Here is a 24,299-nt window from a genome sequence, read left to right on the forward strand (position 1 = left end):
TAGGGAAAGATTCTAGTTAAACAATATGTCTGATTTGAGCGTTTCATGTGTAAAAACAAAGCTAACAGGATAGATAGCATGCTATGCTACGTTGATATGTGTTGGGCTGTTGCTGAAGCTAGTACAAGCTTTATTCACTATAGGTTTAAACACTGATGTAACATTAGTGTTCATGTGTTCCTCAGATGCTCGTTACATTTCCATTACCAAGTCTGACTAAGAGTCATTTAGAGGAATCCTGATGTCTATTCGCTGCTAGCTAATTCAAAGAGGGTAAAGAATCATTTAACTAACGGTTATTGGTTCCTGATTAAGCAAATCATTTAATTAAACATTATTTGGCAAATAATTTTTTATTCACCATTGTGAAATGGTTTGAAAACATTCCAATCACTCTAAATTAATGAAAACCTAATTTGATCACATCCTAAATTCTTCCAGATAAACTTTGGTTTTCAAATATAAAATCCATCTTAAACTGTTATATGGTTTTCAACAATGTCCCCCTTACTCTTTGTACATAGTAGTTAGTTTATTTGAGTTTCACTAGCTTTCAGTGAAGTTTTTTTTTTTACTGAAATATGTTTGACTTGGAGCTGAAAGATCTTTGTCAATAAACTCATTATTTGAACAGAAGTTGTGGTGAATTTATTCCATGTATGTGCAGAAATAACTGTTTGACCATGATTAGAGCTCGAATCACTCTTTCATCTATTGTTCTAACACACAACTAGTAGGGCGTGTGTTCATAAACAATATATGACAATATATATATAAATATTATTTGATTTAATAAGATATTTGCCCCCCCATACCATAGTAATTAATATTTAAATATTAAAAGTATGATAACAAGAGGTTCTGCCAGCAGAACATCAGAAACTCTGAATTTAATCTGGATCAAACACAGTTGAAGACTGCTGCTTTTCCCCATCAGAACCAAAGATCCAGAGACGAGACGCTTCCAATTTCTGGTTGTGAAGCAGATTAGAGTATCTCAGGATGGAGGCCCACCTGGACTAGCATGTCTCTGGCCTCTTTGGTGAGCCAGTTGGGGTAGTAGGGAGTGTCGGTCCGGATGGACTGGAACAGCTCCTCTTCATCGCGGCCGTGGAATGGAGACTGACCGATCAGCATCTCGTAGAGCAGAACCCCAAAGGACCACCAGTCCACGGAGCTGTTGTACTTCTGACCCAGCAGGATCTGTTGCGCCGGAGATAATCATCAACAAACCATTTCAACCTGAAGACTACAGAAGATCTCAGCATGTTTGGTCACCTCAGGAGCGATGTAGTCCGGGGTTCCGCAGAACGTGGAGGTGCGGGATTCCTCCTGCATGTTCTCCTTGCACATCCCAAAGTCTGCTATCTTTATGTGGCCGTCCGAGTCCAGCAGCACGTTGTCCAGCTTCAGGTCTCTGCAGAGGAGCAGAGCAAGCCGTCAGGGCGCCGTTCCTACCAGTTGGTCTCCTAAAGCTCCCAGATCACCTACCTGTAGATGATTCCCTTGGAGTGAAGGAACTGGAGGCCACAGACGATCTCGGCTGCATAGAACCTGTACGACACAGAGAAGCTTGCATTAAATCCACCTCCTGCTCAGAACGTATTCACGCCTGATTAATCATATTGTCTAAAAGTTCCTGATCATCAAAATAATATTAGTGAAGCTGAGGAGAGACGCAGGTTCTGGTGACGAATCCCTAAACCGCCAGTTACTGAACCCGGTAGCTGGTGGTTCTGATACCGTGGAGAAATACTGACCCAAACTAACTTCAGCCTGTTGAAGGTCAAAGCGTCTTTATCCTCTTTAAGTCTGGGTTCTTTCAGGCTTTCCCTGCCTCCTTTTTGAAACGGGGATAAAGACAGGTAGGACTGATTCTTCGCATTTTTTAGGAAAGGCGAAGAAAAAATAAACAATCTGGGATTTACAGGGTGTTAGGTTTATTCTTTTATAAATCATGTGCATTGCTACTTTGTTAGCCAGATAGACAGAGCGGAAGGCCTTCCTTCACATGGTGGATGTCACTGTGTGTACGGAGGCCATCTAATCAGGACAGCCTTCGTGTCTTTAAAAATACACAGAATATGGGCACATCTTGGAGACAGACTGATAGAGGAGAGCTATCTGTAATCTTGGGCATAGAGGCAAGATGCATACAGGTCAGGGCATGGGTGGCGTGTCAGTTTCTGATACGGACAGCAAAGCATCCACCTGATGAAACACATAGACACATAAGGTATAAGAAGGAGAAGATGACCTTGTTCTGGGCTCAATCTTTGCCGGACGCTCGCAGATGTGATTTTTTGAGCCCACAGCTGTGCTAGCTCCAAGCAATTTCTCTGTCCTGTAACGACCTGATCTGAAATAAACTCTGTTACTTTTTTACTCGTGTTTTACAGTCCTTTTTATATGGTTTTACCCAGTTTGAGTTAAGAGTATTAAATAACTTGCTCCCAGGAAAAGAACCGGTGGGGAAGCCCCGAGGTGCAACTGCCTTTTTAGGGGACATAACTTCCTCATTTAACAATGGAAAAAAAATATAATATAGTGTACTTTTTCTAGGTGTTTGTTAATTTGCGTAGTTGCTGTTAAATAAACTAATTCTCAGAAAATAAATAGTTTTTATATATTAAAGCTTACTATATATACCTTTATTAATCAGCTTTAATGACTGACTTCTCCATTATTAAACTGGTACATTATTTTTTGCAAAACAGCTTTGCTTTCACAAAGCCTCAGAAGGACACTTATGTACATAAGGTAAACCTGTTCATGAAATTGTTTTGTTTATATAGTGTTTTTATAATGTTGTTTTTTGTTATTGGCATTAATTAAAATATACTTGTTTGATAACTTAGTATATGTTTGATTTAGGGATGCACGATATCATCGGCCCCCTATCGGTATCGGCCTTAAAACTGAATATCGGACATCGGCCACCCCACCGATATTTAACCCGATATTTGATCAGCTTCTGAGTTTCTCAAGTCTAAAAAAAAAAATAAATACTACTTCTTCTTCTTCCTCAAAAACTTATTTTTTACAGACTTAAAAAATTTTTTAAAGATGAGGGAAAAAATATTGATACAATAAAATATCCCAATATCTTCATATGCTGATATATTGCCATTTAAAAACACCATATCAATCTCTTTTACTAATGAAATATTGCTATATGTCATCGTTATGCTACGAAATCCCCCGAAAATTCACGGAATTTAGCCATATTTTTATATGTTGATATATTGACGCGGTATCGATCTATTTTACAAACAAAATCTCACAAGAATTTGCAAAATATCACGAGAGTTTGTAACAGAACGATGAAATTTCACGAGATTTTGAAAGTAAAATAGATCGATACCGCGTTTTTAAAAATCAATTTGATATCAGCATATGAAAATATATTTGAGTATATTATTTTTCAAAGTGTCAGAAATGGATAACAAAACTGCTATTTTCAATGACTACTTATTTTTGTCCAGCTTTAACATCGGTATCGATATCGGTTATCGGCTACATGAGTTTTAAAATATTGGATATCGGCCAAAATCCCAATATCGTGCATCCCTAGTTTGACGGGTATAAGTCTATTTTGAATTCATAGCCCCCCCTGGAGAAAACTCCACCAGCCACCACTGTTTCTGAGATGTTTTTGTAAATGAGTCTTAATATAAAAGATATGAAAGGCTGTTAAAGTGATAACAGACTCCCATTAGACAGGCTGTTATCACTTTAAGCTGAATGCAGCCACTTGTTTTAATCTTTAAATGCTCTTTAGAGGTGAAATCTAATTATGAAACTGCAGGAACGGTCAGGTGTCAAGCCACAAAGGATGGAGCATCAGTAGTTAGTTGGGGTTACAGCACCAGCGCGGAGAAAAAACTACCACATATGAGGCAATATCTAAATCACAACCACAGAATTTTATTCATAGTCTTATGTTGATGCTGCTCAGATTAAAGTTGCCTATTTCAATTCTATAGTTCTATTTTTTTTGGTCTTGAACCCTATTTTTGGTTAAAGGAATAGTACACCCAAAACATGATTAGCCTTCATTTTCTACTCACCCCCATGCTGAACAACACTCTGGAGTACTTCTTTGATATCTCAAATGCATCTGGAGATCTGGGAGGCTTCTTGCTGTCTGCTGACATTCAAATAATGGAGGTCTATGGCGCCCGAGGCAGAAAGGTCCATAAAAGTCCACAAAAATCGTGTCAATATTCCTCCATACTGCTCGTCCAATGTATTCCAAGTGTCCTGAGTGGGTAGCATCCAGAATTTACTCGAAACGAAGTCATTTAGAATGTTTTTAGAGCATAAACAGTAGTGTATAGGATTTCCTGAAAGCGCGCACATGCGCGTTCACGACGCTACGGAAGCCGGCAGACCAAACCAGATGAAAGTGCGCATTCAGCATCTGCTCTGCCAATAATGCAAGCGTAGAAGAAGAAATGTGCTGTTTACCTGTGCAAAGAAAGAAACAACGAAAGAAAAATGTCTGAGGACTTCAGTGTTGAGGAAGACCATGAGTTCTTTGCTGAGCTGAATGCGCACTTTCATCTGGTTTGGTCTGCCGCGGTTTCCGTAGACTCGTGAACGCGCTTTCAGGAAATCCTATACACTACTGTTTATGCTCTAAAAACATTCTAAATGACTTCGTTTCGAGTAAATTCTGGATGCTACCCACTCAGGACACTTGGAATACATTGGACGAGCAGTATGGAGGAATATTGACACGTTTTTTGTGGACTTTTATGGACCTTTCTGTCTTGGGCACCATAGACCTCCATTATTTGAATGTCAGCAGACAGCAAGAAGCCTCCCAGATCTCCAGATGCATTTGAGATATCAAAAAAGGACTCCAGAGTGTTGTTCATCATGGGGGTGAGTAGAAAATGAAGGCTAATCATGTTTTGGGTGTACTATTCCTTTAAGAGAATTTGAGTGGGATTATAGTGTATGTCCATATTCATTTATTAATTTTTTTTTGATATTCTGATTAATCTCTATCAGATATCGGCCAATATATCAGATATCAGGTTTTTTAAAGCCTCGATTATCTCTATCGGTATCCGCCTTCAAAGTCCCATATTGGTCGGGTTGTATCAGTGGCTTTAGATCTCTTCAGGTGGAGCATAATGTTCCCTCCCAGCATACATGCTTGATGTGAGGGATTGCTGAAGAGTCAACGAGTCGATGCAATCCACTTGTTTTTCTTAGATAAAAATGTTGAACTAATCTGACTGGATGATCTGGTTGAATTGTGGCTGGAAAAATAACGTGAGATGATATGATGTGAATCGGCACTATAGAAATAAACTAAAGTGAGTTAAAATGTCAGTGATTGACGTCTTCTGGCCTGCTGCTGTCAGGCCGGTTCTACATGTCAGGCAGTAATCAGGTTTCTGATCTAAACAAACCAGAAATGTCCTCAGTTTTACTTGATAAATGAAAAGTTTTAGCGTTTCCTCAGGTTCTGTTGGTCTAATGATCTTGAACATCTCTGACCCAGAAGGAGGAGAACCCTTCTCCCGGATCTGGACTAGCGGACGTGTGTCTGATACATACGTAGCTCTATTCAGGTCGAACTTGTGGCAGTTCTGGATGTGGAACATCAGATCTCCTCCGTTTAGATACTCCATCACAAAGAAGAGGTTCTCCTGCAGAAGAAAACATAAAGATGGGAGAATGACAATGGTTCTTCCATCATCATCAGAGACATTCAGGGTCCTCAGAATGCAGAACTGTTCCTCTGTGGTACTTTCTATGGAGCTCTCCACATCTTCCTCCTCCATCACCACCCAAGCGCAACTTTATGAGCCTGTTTTATGGTGCTGATAAACTAGGGGAAGTGGATCTAACAGCCTGTCCTGTACTGATAGATCTACCGTCATTTTCGGACTATAAGCCGCGACTTTTCCCCCATTCTTTGACCTTGCGGCTTATATAACAATGCGGCTTATCTATGTACTTTTACAGCTAATGGCCGCTAGGGTAATACCTAAATCTATGGATTTTACAATCCACCATGTTGACGTCACATTTGCTAGCCACGCACGCGCGGGACTGCGGACGTCCTCCGGAAGCAGACTTCTACCACGAGTGGTACGAGACAGAAATACAGCGAGAAAGACGGAGATTAAACATAAAAAACCTGCGGCTAATAGTCCAGTACGGCTTGTATATGTACAAATCATGCAATTTAGCTTCTGCGGCTTATAGTCCGAAAAATTACGGTAATTGGATTAAATTAGAACCTTTTAGAGATATTGTTGTCGGTTGGATCTGGTTCATTAGTTCTGAGCAAAAAACCCGGAAAGAAAGCCTTAACAGCCTTTGATAATCATTTAACCCAGTTAGACTGGTCCAAACAAGCAGAGGCGCATTCTGACAGAACCCATGTTCCTAACCTTTGTCTGGAAGGTGCAGTACAGGTGAGTGAGGAAGGGGTTCTCCCAGGCTAGAGACAGAACCCTCCTCTCCACCAACGTGCACTCCACGTCATCATCCATCAGAACCACGTCTTTCTTCAGAGCCTTCACAGCAAAAAACGTCCCGCTCCTCTTCAGCTCCGCCAGAAACACCTGGAACCGCAGGAAGACAGAACTTAGATTCTACAGAACAGTGCCGGGACCCGTAAAGGTCATGTGACCCGGACCTTTCCGAAGCTGCCTTTCCCAAGCATCTTGTGCAGGATGAAGTCGTCGATGTTGAATCTCTGCTGATGATCTTTCTTTGGGACGGCATACAGAGGTTCTTCTGAGCCCAACTCAGGAGTGGACGTGCTGACATCTGTAGGCCCCTCCCACAGAACGCCTGTAGGGTCTGCTGAGACGAGGATAACCTTCTGTTATAATCCAAACTTAAATTTAGGAGTCTGTTCTGCTGGAGACATACCTCTGTTAGCAGGTAACGATGAGACGGGTAAACCTGCCACCAACCCAGATGGCGTCCGGATCACGCCTGGCTGGCCCAAACCGATCGGACCTTCTCGGCCAATGATTTCACTCTCTCTGGTACCTTTTGCCTTCAGAGGAAAATGACTGGATGAATGAATCTGATGAATTTTTATTTCTAAATGAACGAAGGTTCTCCAGAATGCAGATGTTTCTGGGGTTAAAGACAGACCTCTTTGTTAAGGAACCAGACCGGCCCTTTCACCCACACAATAAAAAAGATCTAAGATCGGCAGCTCAGAACCTCAGAGTATAAATACTTTAGGACCTGGAGTTTCTGAGGAAGGCTTAGTGAACAGAGATCTTTGGATAGAAGCAAGTCTTATTTCCTCTCCTTCAGCAGAAAGACACTGAGGAAACTTTACTGTTTATAGAGAAACCCTTCCAGACTGCAGGTCATCAGACGAGATTCCTTCTCGTACAAGTTGGTACAACTTCTATCTCACACATTTCTGCTCTGTTAGAGCCCAATGGGTTCTGGTTTTGATTGTTGCCTGTTGGCTCTCCTTAATGTGTTCCAGTCCTTAAAAAGGCTTAAATCAGAACAGAAAACCTCCAGTCAAAGAGACCAGGACGCCCAAGGCTCACCTGATTCCACTAGTCAACCCCACAGCTGGTAGGTCTAATGAGTTCTGACCTGTTGTTTACTCTCGATGACAGCCAAAGCTTCTGCCATTAGTTTCTGGTTGACCCCACACAGGTTGGCGACCTTCTTCTGACATTTGTGGTGGACGTTCATGCTACATTCTGCACAGAAAAAGGCGGGTTTCAAATCCGTTAGTAAATCTCAACACAATTAACGAGTGGAAGCTGCTTCTGGGTTCAGACCTTGTTGCTTCTAACCAGGGTTATCTATGCTATCTATGCATCTATCACACATTGTCTGTAAAGAAAGATTCCTTCTTTGACCAGAACCATCAGCTGCAGGAGGCGCTAAATCATTCTGCAGCAAACCAAAACTTAGACAAACTTTATGGTCATTTTGTATACACAAAATAAATACATGAGTATACAGAATGAAATTTCGTTCTGTACAGCTCTCATGACATTTCCACTTCTTAAAGTGCAGCAGTGATCAAATATATACATTGAAGGAGAAAAAAAACATGGTGCATTTGATCACCAATGTTCTTAAAACTTTGAACTGGACCTTTTCTGTTGTTCTGTTGTAATCTGAACTTAGCAGCTCAGTGAACGGCTGTTCCCCTCCATGGCTTCCAGCCTCCTTAAAGGTATAGACGAATATCTTTTATTTCTGCGTGGATCATCTTTTACTTTTTCAGGCGTACATGCTGTACATGTGGTGAGCTACGGTTTCAGACACTCATGGAAGCTCACCTTTTTCACAGCGGTTCTTTGAAAATGGCAGAGGGTCCTAAGGGTTCGGGCGAACGTTCGGACTCAGTAAGCTTGTAGGAGCTATTAGAACAACAACTTTTAAACAGAGCTTGCACAAGGAGAAATGTGCTTGAGCATGCTCTCGTTAAATAGGTGTTCCCTCTCAGGAGCGGGTGCAGGGTTGTGAATGTGCTTTTTTTATGTGGAGATCTTCTGTGCGGGTCTTTTAAAAGATTCCAGAAAATCCTCTACAATACCTTTAAGTGTAAATGTGTATGAAAGAAGAAGGTCCGGCCCCTCACCCTCACATTTGAGCCCCTGCTTGGCAAGGCCCCACAGCAGCGTTCCACAGTGCTGGCAGAACGTGGGACTCTTGTAGTTGTAGACCTTGAACCTGTGGGGCATGTCGATCTTGAAGCGCTCCTTGTGGATCTGAAAAACACAGCAGTCTGGGTCCAAGAGTAGAAACACAGCAAATAAAGCAGGTTTAATGCAGGCAGGGGCCGACTGGATCCTGCTTCACAGTGGAACCATGGTTCTTCTGCAGGGTTTGTTCGTCCGAGTTTTATAGAACAAAGACGGTAGAATTAGAAATCGAGTCAAATTTGAAAGATTAAGACTGAGAAAGAAAAACTAATTGAAGGCCAGATTAGAATCATGGGCCAGTAGTTGGTTCTGTTCACTTTATTGTATTTTCCTTCCTTCCTCAGGCGAAAGGAAGGACTCGATACCGGGTCTGGGCCCGGTGTTAGAACTCACCATGGTCTCCTTGCTGTTGACGGCTGAACCGGTACACTTGGCGATGACTTTGTCGATGCACTTTTTGTGGATGGCAGCGTTGCACTCTGAGAGACACAAGGAGAGGACAGACTGACATGGAGGACACCCATCTCTTTGGCGTCCAATCAAGAGACAATAAAGGGACACTCACGTCTGCACTGGTATCCCTGCTTGTTCAGACCCCTGTGGAGCGGAAGAGGAAGTGAGAGGTTCAAGAGAAAGGCTGACTTATGTGCAGAGGAGCGCTGATGAAGATGTCGTACCAAACAAACTCTTTGCAGACGGAGCAGAAGGTCGGCTGAGGGAAGAAGGTGGCGCTGAACTCGTGACACTTGACCACGTGGACTTTGGCCTGTTTGATGGCGCCGCGTCGATGATGGAGGGTGAACAGACCGTCTCCGGCCCGCACTGATTCCGGGTCTGCGCCGGTCTGACCTGCAGCGTCTGAAACACATCCAGCCTCCTCAGCTTCACAGGAAGAGTCGCCACAGACAACCTGCTGCACTGTGGTTACATCTTCACAGCAAAGTTTCTATTTCTCACATTTCTGCAAACAAAGAACCACAGCCTGTTTGCATCTTCGTGAGGTTGACTTCTTCCTTTGGCTGTTCAACTTAGAAATAATATCTATTTCAATTGTCCATTTAAACTATATAAGCATTTTATTTTGTCCTTCCAGATGTGACTGTTAGGACAGTTGACAGTAAGACATGACTTTACTGTGTTGAACTCCTTTAGCCTGGTAGCCTGTAAACACTTTAGCATGGGAGCTACAGTTTGTGTCCTCGGCTGTTTTGATAAGCAGGTTATAAGATGGAAAATCTTTTCTTAACATGAGGTCTGCAGTTTTTCCAATTGTGAGCTTGTGTTAAATAATTTTTGTCAGTAAGAGGTCGGTTATTTTATCAAATCAGATCCGTTAGGAGCTCAGGCTAACTGGGTGTGTTTATTGAAAGGTTGTTTACGGTCTAAGGTTTCCAGCAGAAACAGGATTGTTCCATATTTATGTTCCATACTTTGAGTTGAAATGATTAGAGTGAAATTTGTTTTTATTAGAGATGCACGATATTGGGATTTTGGCCGATATCCGATATGCCGATATTTTAAATCTCATGTAGCCGATAACCGATATCGATACCGATAGGGGGCCGATTATATCGTGCATCCCTAATTTTTATTATTGTAATAATGATGATTAATGAATGGCAATGAGTGGGTATCTGATCAAGCTGCTCCTTTTGTGCGTTGTAAGCTGTGCAGACGGTCTGAAGCAGCCCATCGGTTAAAACTCTTTGCCTTTTGTATTATTCTGCTCTTCTAGCTGCAATCATCATCAACCAGTCTGAGTGTTTGTCATGGCTGTGGGTTGTAGGGGTGTGGAAAGCATAACCAGCTCTTTAAAAGAGGGCTGAATAAGGAGGTTATTGGTAAATCCTGTCTACCTAATCTGAGAGGAATTTTCTGGAACAAACTGCAAAAACCTGCCCTGGAGGCCTCATAGTTTTGTTTTGTTATTTTTTAAATGTTGTATAATTTGAGACGTTTAAAGGGGGATTTTGTTGTTTTTTTTACATTGGCCCCTTGATTTCACATTATTACATCATGTTCCTTGAGTTTTGCGTCATTTGGAGCCGTTCGGAAGATATTCCGTTAGGTTATATCCAAGTAACGTCTTCCTATGTGCAACGAGTTGGAAGCACAAACTAAACTGTTCATCATTTATCATTTATGGTACGCCAGCATTCAGAACATGTAGGTGAATCACTGTCCCCCACACATCCACGGTTATATTTTTTATATTTATATCTTTTAAAAACAAAGCGGCGTATGTATAACGTCATCCGCACACCGGACTGGAGATTTTTTTTTTTTTACTTTATTTAACCAATGTATATTAAACCAGCCGGCTTCGCTCTACCTCCTATATATTCGGCTAGCTAATCTGAATCGTTCAATTCCATTTGATCATCTGTGGGAGCAGCACTAGACATCCTCCAGGCATGTGAGTAAAACTAGCAGCAGTTCAGCGGACAGGATGAAGGAATGGTAGCCGGATGATACCATACAAACTTTGTTTTAAAAAAATAGAAATATTAAAAATATAACCGTGGATGTGTGGGGGACAGTGATTCACCTACATGTTATGAATGCTGGCGTACCATAAATGATAAATTATGAACAGTTTAGTTTGTGCCTTCAACTCGTTGCCCATAAGAAGACGTTACTTGGATTACAAAACCGAATATCTTCGGAACAGCTCCAAATGACACAAAACCCATATGGGTGAGTAGACATTATGTAATAACGTAAAATCACGGGCCAAAAGGTAAAAAAAAGGTGTTCCCCTTTAATGTTGGGGTGGGACAGCAAATCAATACATGAATGAAGGAGGTGGGAGGAGTTTATCCGGATCACTGTGTCAGGGTTCCTGTGTATGTGAGTTATGCATCTCTGCCAGAGAGGATCTTTGTGGAGAACCTGGGTAGTCTACACAGGTCACCAGCTCACCAGTTTTTTTTTATAACTCAGGGCTGTTTTCTCGTCTCTAGCTTCCACATGTATGGTCCCTGACATTTTTTTCGATTTTGTTTGGTTATTTTTGCATTTTTATAGATTTTTGCCTTGGTTGCCTCTTCCTCCTTAACTAAATCAGCAAGACAACCCACTGCCTCCTCATCTCTGCATTTGGGTACTCAAAGCCTCCACCCAACCTTAACACACTGTAAATATCTAAGTAATTAATGATGGATGGATGTAGTATGGGAGAATAGCCTTGTCGTCACTGTGATGATTTATTAGAAAGCATCAGTAGGTTCTGTTGTCATCTATGTTCTGAACAGGTTCTGTTATGAATAGATCGACCCGTTCATCAGACCAGGATAGCTGGAACAACCGGGCATCCAGGATAGCTGGATGCTGGATTCAGGAGTTAAAGGATAAATAAGGAGGATAAAAAATGGACGAGGCTTCATGCCGCAGTCAGTTTATCCAAAACAATCCACAACCATAACTCTGAGACCTCGTCTCTCATCTGATCATCCATCAGACTCAATCAGATGTATCAGCCTCTCCACCTCACTCACAAACCCATCCATTCCTACTTCGGCTTGGGTTTGTCCCAAGATGAGAAAGGCAGCAATGGTGGTTCATTACGAGTACTCCAGTCATTCATATCATATTCAATTATCAACTGAATCCAATGTGGAAGCTGGAGACATTGCTGAACTAAAACCGTATGTGTGATGATCTTGGCACTGATGCCTGGCTTAATTGCTCATTTCATTGACCTGTCTAACTGTGCCCGGTTTCCTGTCATTGCTCATCTGATTCATCCGCTCCTGCCTCTATTTAAGGTGCTACATCAAGTCATCATGGCCTCTAAACCACTGAGGCTTCCTGTTCCTGTCTGAATGGTTTGCCTGACCTGGCTTCATACTACTGGCAACTGAGCCTGCCTGTTCCTGTTCTGATCTGTTTGTTTGACCTGGCATCAGACTCCTGCAGACTCCTGGGACACTCAGGGCGGCGCCTGCACTGCAAAAACGATCTCAAAATGAGTAAAAAGGTCTTAAATTTAGTGTATTTACCCTTAATTTGAGCAGGTAAATAAGATGATTTGCCAATGGAATGAGTGTTTTTACTCTTAAAATAAGCTATCTAGATATTATGCACTTGAAATAAGACAATGCAATTGCTTTTTTTTCTTGTTTAAAGTGTAAATTGTCTTGTTCCATTGGCAAAGTGTCTCACTTCAATCCTTAATTCAAGAAAAAATGCACTCATTTTAAGAAAAAATGACTTATTTAGATTTTATTTATTTGCAGTGTGCCACATCAGGTTAGTGACTCACACATTCATAACCATCCTCCATCAGATTATCATGGTCACTAACCTGCGTTTCTCTCCTGCAGAGATTCCTGCCTTAGATGCCCAAATCCCACTCTCTGTCTTGCGTTGAATACTGGGTTCTCTCTTCTGAGTCATGACAGTCTGATCGTTCTCCAGCAATATCAGGTAATCGCTTTTTTATTTTTTAGACTTAGACCATTAGACTTAGACTTATACACTGCAAAAAATGTAAATCTAAATAAGTAATTTTTTCTTAAAATAAGTGCATTTTATCCTGATTTCAGTAGATAAAGGAGACACTTTGCCAATGGAACAAGACAATTTACATTTGAAATAAGAAAAAAACAATTGCATTGTCTTATTTCAAGTGCATTTTATCTAATTATCTTATTTTAAGTGTAAAAATACTCATCCCATTGGCAAACTATCTTATTTACCTGCTCAAATTAAGGGTAAATACACTTGATTTAAGAATTTTTTTACTTGATTTCAGATTGTTTTTGCAGTGTACCATAAGACAACTTCTGATGTTAGGCAGATGTTAAATATAGTTTTTTTTTATTTTAAGCAACATTATTTCTGTATGAAAATAGATTTTTATATTGGCTTTGATGTAACATTTTAATCCGAAATATCCTGATTTATCAGCTGGAAGCAGAAAATCTGTGATTTATTATGATTATATAAACACTTAATCCGGTTCTAGCCAAAGAAAGAAAAAGTGTCGCCTTATAAGTTCAGCAAACTGCAGGATATTTTGAGGATATTGACATATTTCTATAAGCTGTTTGACTCGAGTCGTCATCATACATCATCCATAGAGGTGAAGACTCACCACTCTTCTCCAGGTAGTATCTGGCCTCCATCAGCAGGCGACCCTGCGGCTTCATCTCCAGCTGCAAACAAAAAGTTACAACAGAGATTCATCTGGTAAAAAGAGGAAGGATGTAGCTGAAAGGGATGAAGATGATGCAAGGATGACATGCTTGCTGGAAATACTGAAGCAGAATCAGAAGCGACAGATTGGAGAAATCCACTTGATCTTAGTCATTCGTTTATTTACAGTTTGGTCGTGATGTGGTTTCCTTCAAATTAAGAATTACAAGGCATCTCCCCTAAGAGGAAAACTCTCCGTAAAGCTAGAATTAAGTCAAACAGTAGAAAAGATTTCTAAGAATCAGCTGAAGAAGCAATGAATGTTTCTCAGACTTTTGGGCTTTAACAGCCACAGGGTCCCAACATTTGGCGGATAAATACGGATGTGACTGGCTGCTGATAATGTGTCCTGGTCTGATCATACCTTCAGTCTAATTTGACGATAAATATTTTACTTTGCTCACAAAATAACATATTCGTGAGAGCAGACAGTGGGTTTAAAATATTGGCATCTCAATTTATTAGGTTGATAATTCCACAAGACTTTTTCGTTAAGATGTTGCGACAAGGGGCAGGTGTCCTTTCTTTATAATTTTTCTGTAAGTAATTGTAAGTGAATCCAAAGAGTCATCACAGAACATTTTAGAATCATGGAGAGCCAATGTGTAAGAAAATATAACAGAGGGAGAATGGGCCAGAGCTTGTTTAAAAGTTCAAACTCAAAAGGTGAATATAAACTCTATATTACTACGATACAAATGGATAAGCAGAGAGTATATAGCTCCAAGTAAGCTGCACCTGTTTAACCCAAATATCCCGCATACGTTCATTAAATGTAAGCAACAAAAAGCCTTTTAATTCCACTGCATGTGGGAATTTCTTCTGATTCTCGCTTTTTGGGAAAAAGTATTAACTCTGGGTGGTTGGATCATTGGAAAAGCAGTACCTCGCAAACCAAAGTTCTGTTTATTGAATATTTTCCCAGATAACTTTGTGACCTCCAAATATGAAAAATCCCAACTCAATATTTGTTTTTTGGAAGCCAAAAGATGTAAAGCCTGATCGCGAAAAAATGGATACACCATGTAGTACTTCGTAATGGTTAACAAGGATGTCTTTTATTTGGTTTTAGAAAGATTGACAAGTATTCGAAGATCTGGAAGGTTTTCTGTAAAATTTCTTTTTGATAAAAATGATGGTGGGAGTGATGAGTTCAACTGAAGATTATTATTTATTTATTTCGTTTCAACTTGATTTGGTAAAGATATTTTTTTCTTGTATATGCCTTCTTGTTTTGTGTTGTTTACTGTTTGTAATTTGATAAAATGTGCAATAAACTTATAAAAAGAAAAAAAGATCATCAGCAAGCTGTCCATCTGTAAAGTTACGACTATTTATTTCAAATGATTCTTAATTGTAAACTAATCCATCCACAGAGAATCTAGAGTGGTGCAGAATAAATCTTTACTGAAAAATTTGAGGGGGAATGAAAAGATTCTGCTCCAAAAGTAAAAGTTCTAGCCGGTCAAACTTCACGAGTTGTTTTCCGCAACTTCGGTCATAAAAACAAAACAAGCTACAATTTGGGAGAGGTGCAGCAGAGCGTCTGTGGAGGGGGCGGGACGTCTGGAGCCGAGGTATTTCATTGCACTGATTTTGTGCAAAGCCTTTCAGAATCTATAACGCAGGGGTATTATTATTTTACAGTGAATGAGGTTTTAATAGGAAGAGGTTGAGTGCAACTTTTCTACTTCTGTTATTTTCTGTAGTTTCTCAAAAAAAAATGCATAACGATATTACAGCTTTCATTGATTTATTTCAAACTTGAAACATTGTTTAGCCTGTAAGGTGTAAAAAAAAAAGAAAAAAGAAAGAAAAATGAACCAATTAACTGAATCGATTCGAATGGTGGTATATTCTTGAGTATCGACAATAATCGAATCGTTGGGTCAGGAAATCGATACTGAATCGAATCGCCATGATGGATGTGATTTACACCCCTAGTAGCGCTGCTTCAACAGCAGGATTCATCCACGACCACCTCAAGACGGCCAACTGAATTTCAAACAAGTTTGATTTTCTTCCGATCTCATGATGCTTGATCAGGAGGTGGTCAAGAGAAGCTGATCGCTCCTTGCTACTCCCTGTATACTACACGACGCAGGATAAATAGGCTTAAACGGAAAATTCTTGGATGACTGGAAAATCGACCCAAAAAGGGCAAAACAATCGTACAGTGTATGATGGCTTTAGACGCCGGCTGATGGTGATGTGAGACCGAGATAGAAGCTCTCCGCTATAAAGCACAGAGGGAGGATTAAAGCAAAGGCCATGAGGAGAGCTGACTGGTTCAATGAGCGGTTCTCTACTGGGAAAATAGGAACCAAGAGGACGGCATCAGAGAGGTCCAGTCACTCTGCAGTCACTCTGCAGTTCTCAGTCCTACAGAAACGATAGAAGCTGCCAAGCAGAACCCAAGGAAGGATTCAGAGGAGATGATGGTGGTGCTTTTATTTCCTGAATATTTAAATAATGTTCTGTCTTAAGCGCTGGTCTTAAAACCTGGAGGCGTACCTTGTCCTGAACACCTGGTTAAAATATATCAGAGGCAGGAACGGATGGACTAAAAGGGTCCTAAAAATCTCAAACTCAGTAAATGATCTATGAATTAAAACTATAAATAAATAAGAAAATTACAACATAAATGTTAGCTGTGGATTGTGACCTTCACCTGTAAATAAAGTGTTTTTTAACCAGCTTTCATGGCTCAGTCCGTCGCTGAGCCCCTCTATGGTCTGTGAGACTGTACCGATCCACGGTTCTGCTGCACATACCCAGATCTCCAGCTTTCCGTTCTCCTTCCTGCAGCGTGAAGCTAAGGAGTCTAGAGCCACTGTGGCCTCTGACTTGAGCTCTGCCGTGCGGTCCTTCACCATCACGTGCATGATGCGGCCGCGGTGGACGTGGGCGTCAAACGTGGTGCTCCACGGTGGGTACATAGTGGGCTTCTTCTGCTTGTAGACCTGGCCCTTCTCTGCAAACACAAGAAGCAAACACAATGTTGCTGAGTCATGCTCTGGTGGCATTTCTCTCATTTCTCTCTTGTGCCCTTCCACTTCCACAGTGTAGAAACAGGCCTGTTCTATAAGGTACAGGCCGAACACAGCTGCTCTCATTGTGCTTGGAGACATTTGGATCCACCTGTGGAAGCAGTTCAGAGAACAATGACTGCACAATTGTCTAATATCAGAGCTGATCGTTTATTTCTGAGTACTTTTTCCACAACAAAAAACAAAGCAGGCATTCAGTTAGAGGAACCGAGAACCATCTCTAAACACTCCACTTAAAAGTCAAAGAGAAACTAGAGTGCGACTTTAATTCAGTTGACAACCTGCAGGTCAAAGGCTAGGTTCACTTGGAATTGAGCATTAATTGGAATTAATGCTCAATTTTTTTGTGAAATACGATTTTTTTCAATTGCCGTTCACATTTCCAAATATATGCGACTTGTATGCGATCTCCTGTGTGAATTGCATTCATACAGCTTAAGTGTCCCTCATGCGCAGTAGAGGAAGCAATGAAGTCACAAGTAGGGGTGTGCAAAATAATCGTCATGATGATGCATCGTGATTCTAATTTTCGTGATCTACTGCATCGATTCTTGACGCCAAGTATCGATTATTAATTTTAAAAAATTTATAAATAAAATTGCATGAATTGTTGGCGAACATCAGCCAAAAACAAGTGTTATACAACTTCCAGTCCAGTAGATGTCGCTGCGGATGTGTTGACGCACGCTGCCTTGTGTCACAAGCATTTGTGGCCGCGGGATATTGTGCCAAGTCATTCAAAAACAAAACATGGAGGAGAAAGTATTGCAAATCATCGCAATAATTCAAGTATCGTGATGCATCGTGATTCGAATCGAATCGTGACGTCTTTGGCAATACCCACCCCTAGTCACAAGCAAGCATGCTCTGTGTTTACAGAAGTAAACATGGATGGTAGCGCAGGAGAGCATCTAGCGATCTTTCCCAACCTTAAGAGCTCAATCTTTTCAAGATGGTTAAAAAAAAAAGAACGACTGCTCTCCGCATTATCGTCCGCCATGGTTGTTGTTTTTCTTCACGTTTCTGCGTAGCATGACGCAGAATAGTGGCCTTTATTGAGTATTAAAGACGTTCAGGTCGGATGAATACGTCCAACTTTATTTTGCGACGTCCGAGGCACAGATGGACAGGCCAGTGGAAGATTTTTATTATATCTATATCTACATATATATTATACATATACAGTGGTTAGAAAAAATGTTTGCCCCCTTTCTCATTTCCTGATTTTTTTGCATGTTTGTCACACTTAAGTGTTTCGGAACATCAAACTCATTTAAACAATAGTCAATTACAATACAAGTAAACACAAAATGCAATTTGTAAATGAAGGTGTTTATTATTAAAGGAGAAAAAAAATCCAAACCATCATGGCCCTGTGTGAAAAAGTGATTGCCCCCTAAACCTAATAACTGGTTGGGCCACCCTCAGCAGCAACAACTGCAACAAAGCGTTTGCGATAACTTGCAATGAGTCTTTTATAGCGTTCTGGAAAAATTTTGGCACACTCATCTTTGCAGAATTGTTCTAATTTGGTTACATTGGAGGGTTTTCGAGCATGAACAGCCTTTTTTAAGGTCATACCACAACATCTAAATAGGATTCAGGTCAGGACTTTGGCTAGGCCATTCAGTGGCGGACTTGCTGATGTGTTTAGGATTATTGCCCTGCTTCAGAACCCAAGTTCGTTTCAGCTTGAGTTCACAAACAGATGGTCGGACATTCTCCTTCAGGATCTTTGGTAGACAGGAGGATTCATAGTTCCATTTATCACAGCAAGTCTTCCAGGTCCTGACGCAGCAAAACAGCCCCAGACCATCACACTACCACCTCCATATTTTACTGTTGGTATAATGTTCTTTTTCTGAAATGCAGTGTTCTTTTTACACCAGATGTAATGGGACACACGCCTTCCAAAGAGTTCCACTTTTGTCTCATCAGTCCACAGAATGTTTTCCCAAAAGTCTTGGGGATCATCAAGATGTGATTTGGAAAAATTGACACGAGCTTTAATGTTCTTTGTGCTCAGCAGTGGTTTTCTTCGTGGAACTCTGCCATGCAGGCCATTTGTGCCCAGTCTTTTTCTGATGGTGGAGGCATGAACGCTGACCTTAACTGAGGCAAGGCCTGCAGTTCTTTGGACGTTGTTGTGGGGTCTTTTGTGACCTCTTGGTTGAGTCGTCGCTGCGCTCTTGGGGTAATTTTGGGAGGCCGACTACTCCTGGGAAGGTTCACCACTGTTCCATGTCTTCACCATTTGTGGATAATGGCTCTCACTGTGGTTCGCTGGATTCCCAAAGCTTTGGAAATGGCTTTATAACCCTTTCCAGACTGATAGATCTTAATTACTTTCTTTCTCAATTGCTCCTGGATTTCTTTGGATCTTTGGCATGATGTGTAGCTTTTAAGGATCTTTTGGTGGACTTTACTGTGTCAGGCAGCTCCTATTTAAGGGATGTCTTGATTTAAAACAGGTTTGGCAATAAACAGGCCTGGCTTTGGCTAGAAAAATTGAACTCAGCTGTTAAAAACCACAGTTATAGTATATTATAATGAGTGGGGCAATCACTTTTTCACACAGGGCCATGATGGTTTGAATTTTTTCTCCTTTAATAATAAACACCTTCATTTACAAATTGCATTTTGTGTTTTCTTGTGTTGTCCTTGACTATTGTTTAAATTGGTTTGATGTTCTGAAACACTTAAGTGTTACAAACATGCAACAAAACAGGAAATGAGGAAGGGGGCAAACACTTTTTTACACCACTGTACATACATATACATACATACATACATAGTGAGGAAAATAAGTATTTGAACATCCTGTTATTTGACAAGTTCTCCCACTTAGAGAGAGAACTTGGTCTGAAGAGCGTCTGAAGTTGTTATCATAGGTGAATGTCCAATGTGAGAGACATACCTTAAAAAAATTACAATATATGACTTTATTTACTATTTGTATGATACAGCTGCAAGCATTTGAACATCTGTCTATCAGCTAGAATTCTGAACCTCCTAAATTAGACGCACCTGTTTGAGGTCGTCAGCTGCATAAAGACATCTGTCCACCCTATCCAATCAGTAAGAATCTAACAACTAACATGGCCAACACCAAAGAGATGTCCAAAGACACTAGAGACTGAATTGTACACCTCCTCAAGGTTTGAAAGGGCTAAGGGGGAAATTGCCAAGCAGCTGGGTAAAAAAAGGTCCACTGTTGGAGCAATCAATGAAGAATCTAAACATAACTGTCAATCTCCTTCAGACTGGGGCTCCATGCAAGATCTCACCTCATGGGGTCTCAATGATCCTGAGAAAGGTGGAAAATCCGCCCAGAACAACACATGAGGAGCTGGTCAATGACCTGAAAAGAGCTGGAACCACTGTTTCCATGGTTACTGTTAGTTATACACCAGGACGTCATGGTTTGAAGTCATGCATGGCATGGCAGGTTCCACTGTGTAAACCAATGGCCATTCGGATGATCCAATAGAGTCATGGGAGAAAGTCATGTGATCAGATGAGACCAAAATAGAACTTTTTGGTCATAATTCCGCTAACCGTGTTTATGTGGAAAGAATGTTAGTACCACTGGCGTAACTTTCTGAGGACTGGTGTGTTTTCGGCTCATTTACTTTAGCCAGCAACACTAACCTCAGGACGCGCCCTGCTGTCTGTGTTCTGATAGTTTTCAGTCAGTGTTTCTGTCTCGCTATCCCGCTGCTCCTGAGTCCCGCCTACTGATATGACATCACTGGATCCTAAGTCCATGGCTACCACTGTTCTAGTTAAACAGTTCAACTAAAACATCATTAGTTCAACTTTTTTATTTTCTTTAGTCCAACTGTTTTTAATATTCTTTTTTGTTTCTGCATTTCTTATTTTATTTTATAATTTTTTTTTCCTACTTGCTTTGATTCTGTTTTATTTTCCTATATTTTAATCATGTAAAGCACTTTGCATTGTATTTGTACTGAATTGTGCTTTACAAATAAATTTGCCTTGCCTTGCCTTGCCTCCACGTCTGTCACTTTATGATAGAACATTATTGGCAGTCGCTATACACAGTAGCTACGTGATTGGAGGAGAGACGACACACAGCAGCACTCATTAATATTAACCAGCAGCTACTTCGAGTTTTATTTTGAATAAAAAAGTAGTAGACGGGTTAGTTTAAAAAAGTTTTCAGGCATACGGAGCTTTTTCAACAAAAAAAAGCAACGGAGTGTAAATAGCCTTGAAAATTAGTATTGTAGTGCAGTAAGTTTGACAAAAGCAGGTGTTTAAATAGTGAGTTCTTTGCTAGTTTAAAAAAAGCAAAAAATCTCAGTTTTTTTTTTCAGTAACAGTTTTTTTCCCCTGTTTTTATTTGTTATTAATGTTGCTGATGTTTCTGAGCCACTACAAAAGAGCCACTTAAAGGAGCCAGTCTATTTGTACATTATAATATTTTTATTTTGTTACTGTTGCATTCGCAGCAATATGAAAGCAATGAATAAATGTATGCCGTTCAAATTTGTGTTTGGGCTTATTTTAGCTAAATACAAAAACCTAACAAAAGCCTTTAAATCCTGTAACTGCAGGTTCATCTTCCCTTATAGCAGGGTTAACCAATTAAAAATCTAGAATAAAGAAAATCATCAACCAGTAAAGGTCTGGAGACATTTTTAAACAGTTAAACAGAATTTAACACACATTTCTTTAAACAGAAATAAAATGAGGTGTTTATGCATCTATTTTATACATTTAATTTTTTTAATTAAAAAATAAAATTAAAACAATTAAAAAATCTAAAGTGTTTTTTTGAAGTAGAGAATAACAATCGTTCAGTTTGGTATACAGACAATTTCCTGAATCACATATGTTTTAAAACACCTGAACTGAATGGTTTTCTTTTTTCTGTCTTAATGAGAGCAGTGGGCTTTAGGCTGACCTGCGAGGTTTTAAACCTGGGTTTAAATGAAGACTAAGCCATTCTCAAGCACATATCAAGGAGCTCATTTTGAGCCTGGATCCATATTTATATTTGATTCTGTTCATGGTGGAGAATCCTGCTTCACAGCAGCAGGTTGAGCCAAACATCCTCTAAATGTGCAGGCTCTGCTCCGGCCAGGTCAAGATCCGCAATTGCAATCTCACCAAACAGGAAAAAGAACAGCGAGAAGATCCGGTTTGTCAAATTAAAATATACTAACAACAGATCGGTAACTACAAATTAGAGCATAATTCTTCTATATTTCAAAAAACTAACAGCATTTATTTCAAAGATTGGATGCAAACTATTGGTCCTTCAACAGACCAGGAAGCAGATTTCTCATCTCCATCAGAAACTGAACATCTGCTGGATGCTGATGGGGATTTTTTAAATATGTCATATAAAATTAAGCGTTAATTTCTGCATGTTTTGCTCCTATGAATTTAATGATAATATCGCGCATGCTCTCCTAAAGCTCCGAGGATACGTCAGAGCGCAGCAATACGGGAGGAACAGCGGAAGCTGTAGGCTTTGCTTTGCAGGAGGTCTGGAGCGCTACAGGGCAGAGCGGAGGATTAGGGACTACGGGGTAACAGGAGAAGCAGTGCAAATGATGTTTAGACACAGTTGTCAGACAACATGTGGTATTTTTTAAACGTTTTAAATCAGGTTGGGTCCGGATTAGCCAGCAGGTGGGTCTGGATCCGGCCCGCGGTCCGCTAATCCGTGACCTCTGCCTTCTAGTGTCTCCACCAACTTTCATTACAAAGTAATTAGTTAGTACCCAATAAAGAAATCTTTGGAGAAAGCTCAAACTCTGTTTCTCAGCGACAGCCCAGAAACCTGACTGATCTAGAGAAGAACTGCATGGAGGAGTGGGCCAAAATCCCTCCTGCACTGTGTCCAAACCTGCTGAAAAACTACAGGAAACGTTTGACCCCTCAAAAAGGCTACTGTACCAAAATATTAACATCGATTTTCTCAGGTGTTCCAATATTTATTTGAAGCTATATAATACAAATAAATAGTTTAAAAAAACGTATATTGTGATTTTTATATATATCTGATCTGGCTCTCCCTTCCTTCATTCATAACTTTCCTGAAAACTTATTCCAATCATTAACTGATGCAGCAAAGCATGAGCTTCACCTGATCTCAAGGCTTGGCTGCTAAATACAGTGATGAGAGGGCATCCACATATTGGCCAATGCAGATACAAGAAGAAAATGAATATCAGCCAAACATATATATATATATATATATATATATATATATATATATATATATATATATATATATACATATGTAATACAGGCTTTTATTACACAGTGGTTAATCTGTCACTAAACAGACTCACCGCTAACCACTAAAACTGCAGATCAGTTTGGTTTTGTTAAGTGAATCACTGCTTACTGGATGCTTCAGCTTCACATTTCAGCAGAAAACATCTCGGATCTAAGATCTTATCAATAGTTATCAGTCCCACAGAACGGCTTCTGACTGATAATATGCATTTTTTTGGTTTGCTTATAAGAGTGGCATGTGGAGCAATTTTCTTTACAAAACAAGAACTACTAAAATTATGAGGTTACACATAAATAATTATACTTAGAGTGGCTCAGGTTATTCTGAGCTATCTCTACAGTTATGCTGCTATAGGCTTAGACTGCAGGAGGACATAGGGACATCTTTTTCATCATTTTTTACATATTTCCAGTTATTAATCCAGTCTGTCGATGACTTGGGATCTATATTTTTTATTTATTATTATATTTCTTATGCTCTCTCTGCTTTTTTCTCTGGTTTACAGTTGATTTTTGTGTCTCTGCTTCTGTCTCCTTGAACCCCAGTCGGCCTCAGCAGATGGCCGCTCACACTGCTGGAGGTTTCTTCCTGTTCAAAGGGAGTTTTTCCTCTCCACTGTCGCTACAAGCATGCTTAGTGTGAGGGATTGATGCAATGAACTGGTTTTCCTTAGATAGAAAACTTTGAATCAATTTGTATGATCTGGTTGAATTGTAAAGTGCCTTGAGATTAAATGTGTTGCGAATCTGTGCTATATAAATTAAACTCAGAATTGAAAATAGATGCATTAATTCAGGGGGTAAAATAGGAATAAATTTAGGATTAAGATTTGGGTTTATTGATTGATACCACCCTAATGGGACTACTGGGATGTATTCATATATATATGAATATATAAAGTGAGGGATATGTGTATATATATATATATATATATTTGAATACCTATATAAATATGTTTGTGTATATAGCATAAAAATATGTAGGAGGGACAATCTGAAGCCATTCTGGGACTGATAACCACTAAAAACTTTTTGACTGGATAATCTGCTTGAATTGTCTCTGTAAAGTGACCTGAGTTAACATGATGTGAATGGGAATTAAATAAAC

The 24,299-nt window shown here is 40.0% G+C and overlaps 1 protein-coding gene across 3 annotated transcripts in view; it reads right to left on the bottom strand.

Moving 5' to 3' along the window:
• Window positions 1-24,299, bottom strand: part of prkcq (protein kinase C, theta) — a 43,078-nt gene that overhangs the window by 4,999 nt on the left and 13,780 nt on the right. For 2 of the 3 annotated variants that reach the window (XM_038292137.1, XM_038292138.1), the window contains exons 3-16: window positions 16,640-16,839; window positions 13,765-13,825; window positions 9,344-9,524; window positions 9,232-9,263; window positions 9,060-9,145; window positions 8,603-8,732; window positions 7,600-7,709; window positions 6,904-7,033; window positions 6,665-6,834; window positions 6,417-6,590; window positions 5,575-5,666; window positions 1,492-1,554; window positions 1,279-1,417; window positions 1,015-1,203 (exon numbers count right to left, since the gene is read on the bottom strand). In XM_038292137.1, coding sequence (XP_038148065.1) covers window positions 1,015-1,203; window positions 1,279-1,417; window positions 1,492-1,554; window positions 5,575-5,666; window positions 6,417-6,590; window positions 6,665-6,834; window positions 6,904-7,033; window positions 7,600-7,709; window positions 8,603-8,732; window positions 9,060-9,145; window positions 9,232-9,263; window positions 9,344-9,524; window positions 13,765-13,825; window positions 16,640-16,839 — 1,757 coding nt within the window. The remainder of the gene's footprint in view (window positions 1-1,014; window positions 1,204-1,278; window positions 1,418-1,491; window positions 1,555-5,574; window positions 5,667-6,416; window positions 6,591-6,664; window positions 6,835-6,903; window positions 7,034-7,599; window positions 7,710-8,602; window positions 8,733-9,059; window positions 9,146-9,231; window positions 9,264-9,343; window positions 9,525-13,764; window positions 13,826-16,639; window positions 16,840-24,299) is intronic. The other variant, XM_038292140.1, reaches the window with a different exon arrangement.

Source organism: Cyprinodon tularosa, unplaced genomic scaffold (genome assembly GCF_016077235.1).
Source record: "Cyprinodon tularosa strain WSP-4 unplaced genomic scaffold, ASM1607723v1 ctg309, whole genome shotgun sequence".
NCBI lineage: Eukaryota > Metazoa > Chordata > Actinopteri > Cyprinodontiformes > Cyprinodontidae > Cyprinodon > Cyprinodon tularosa.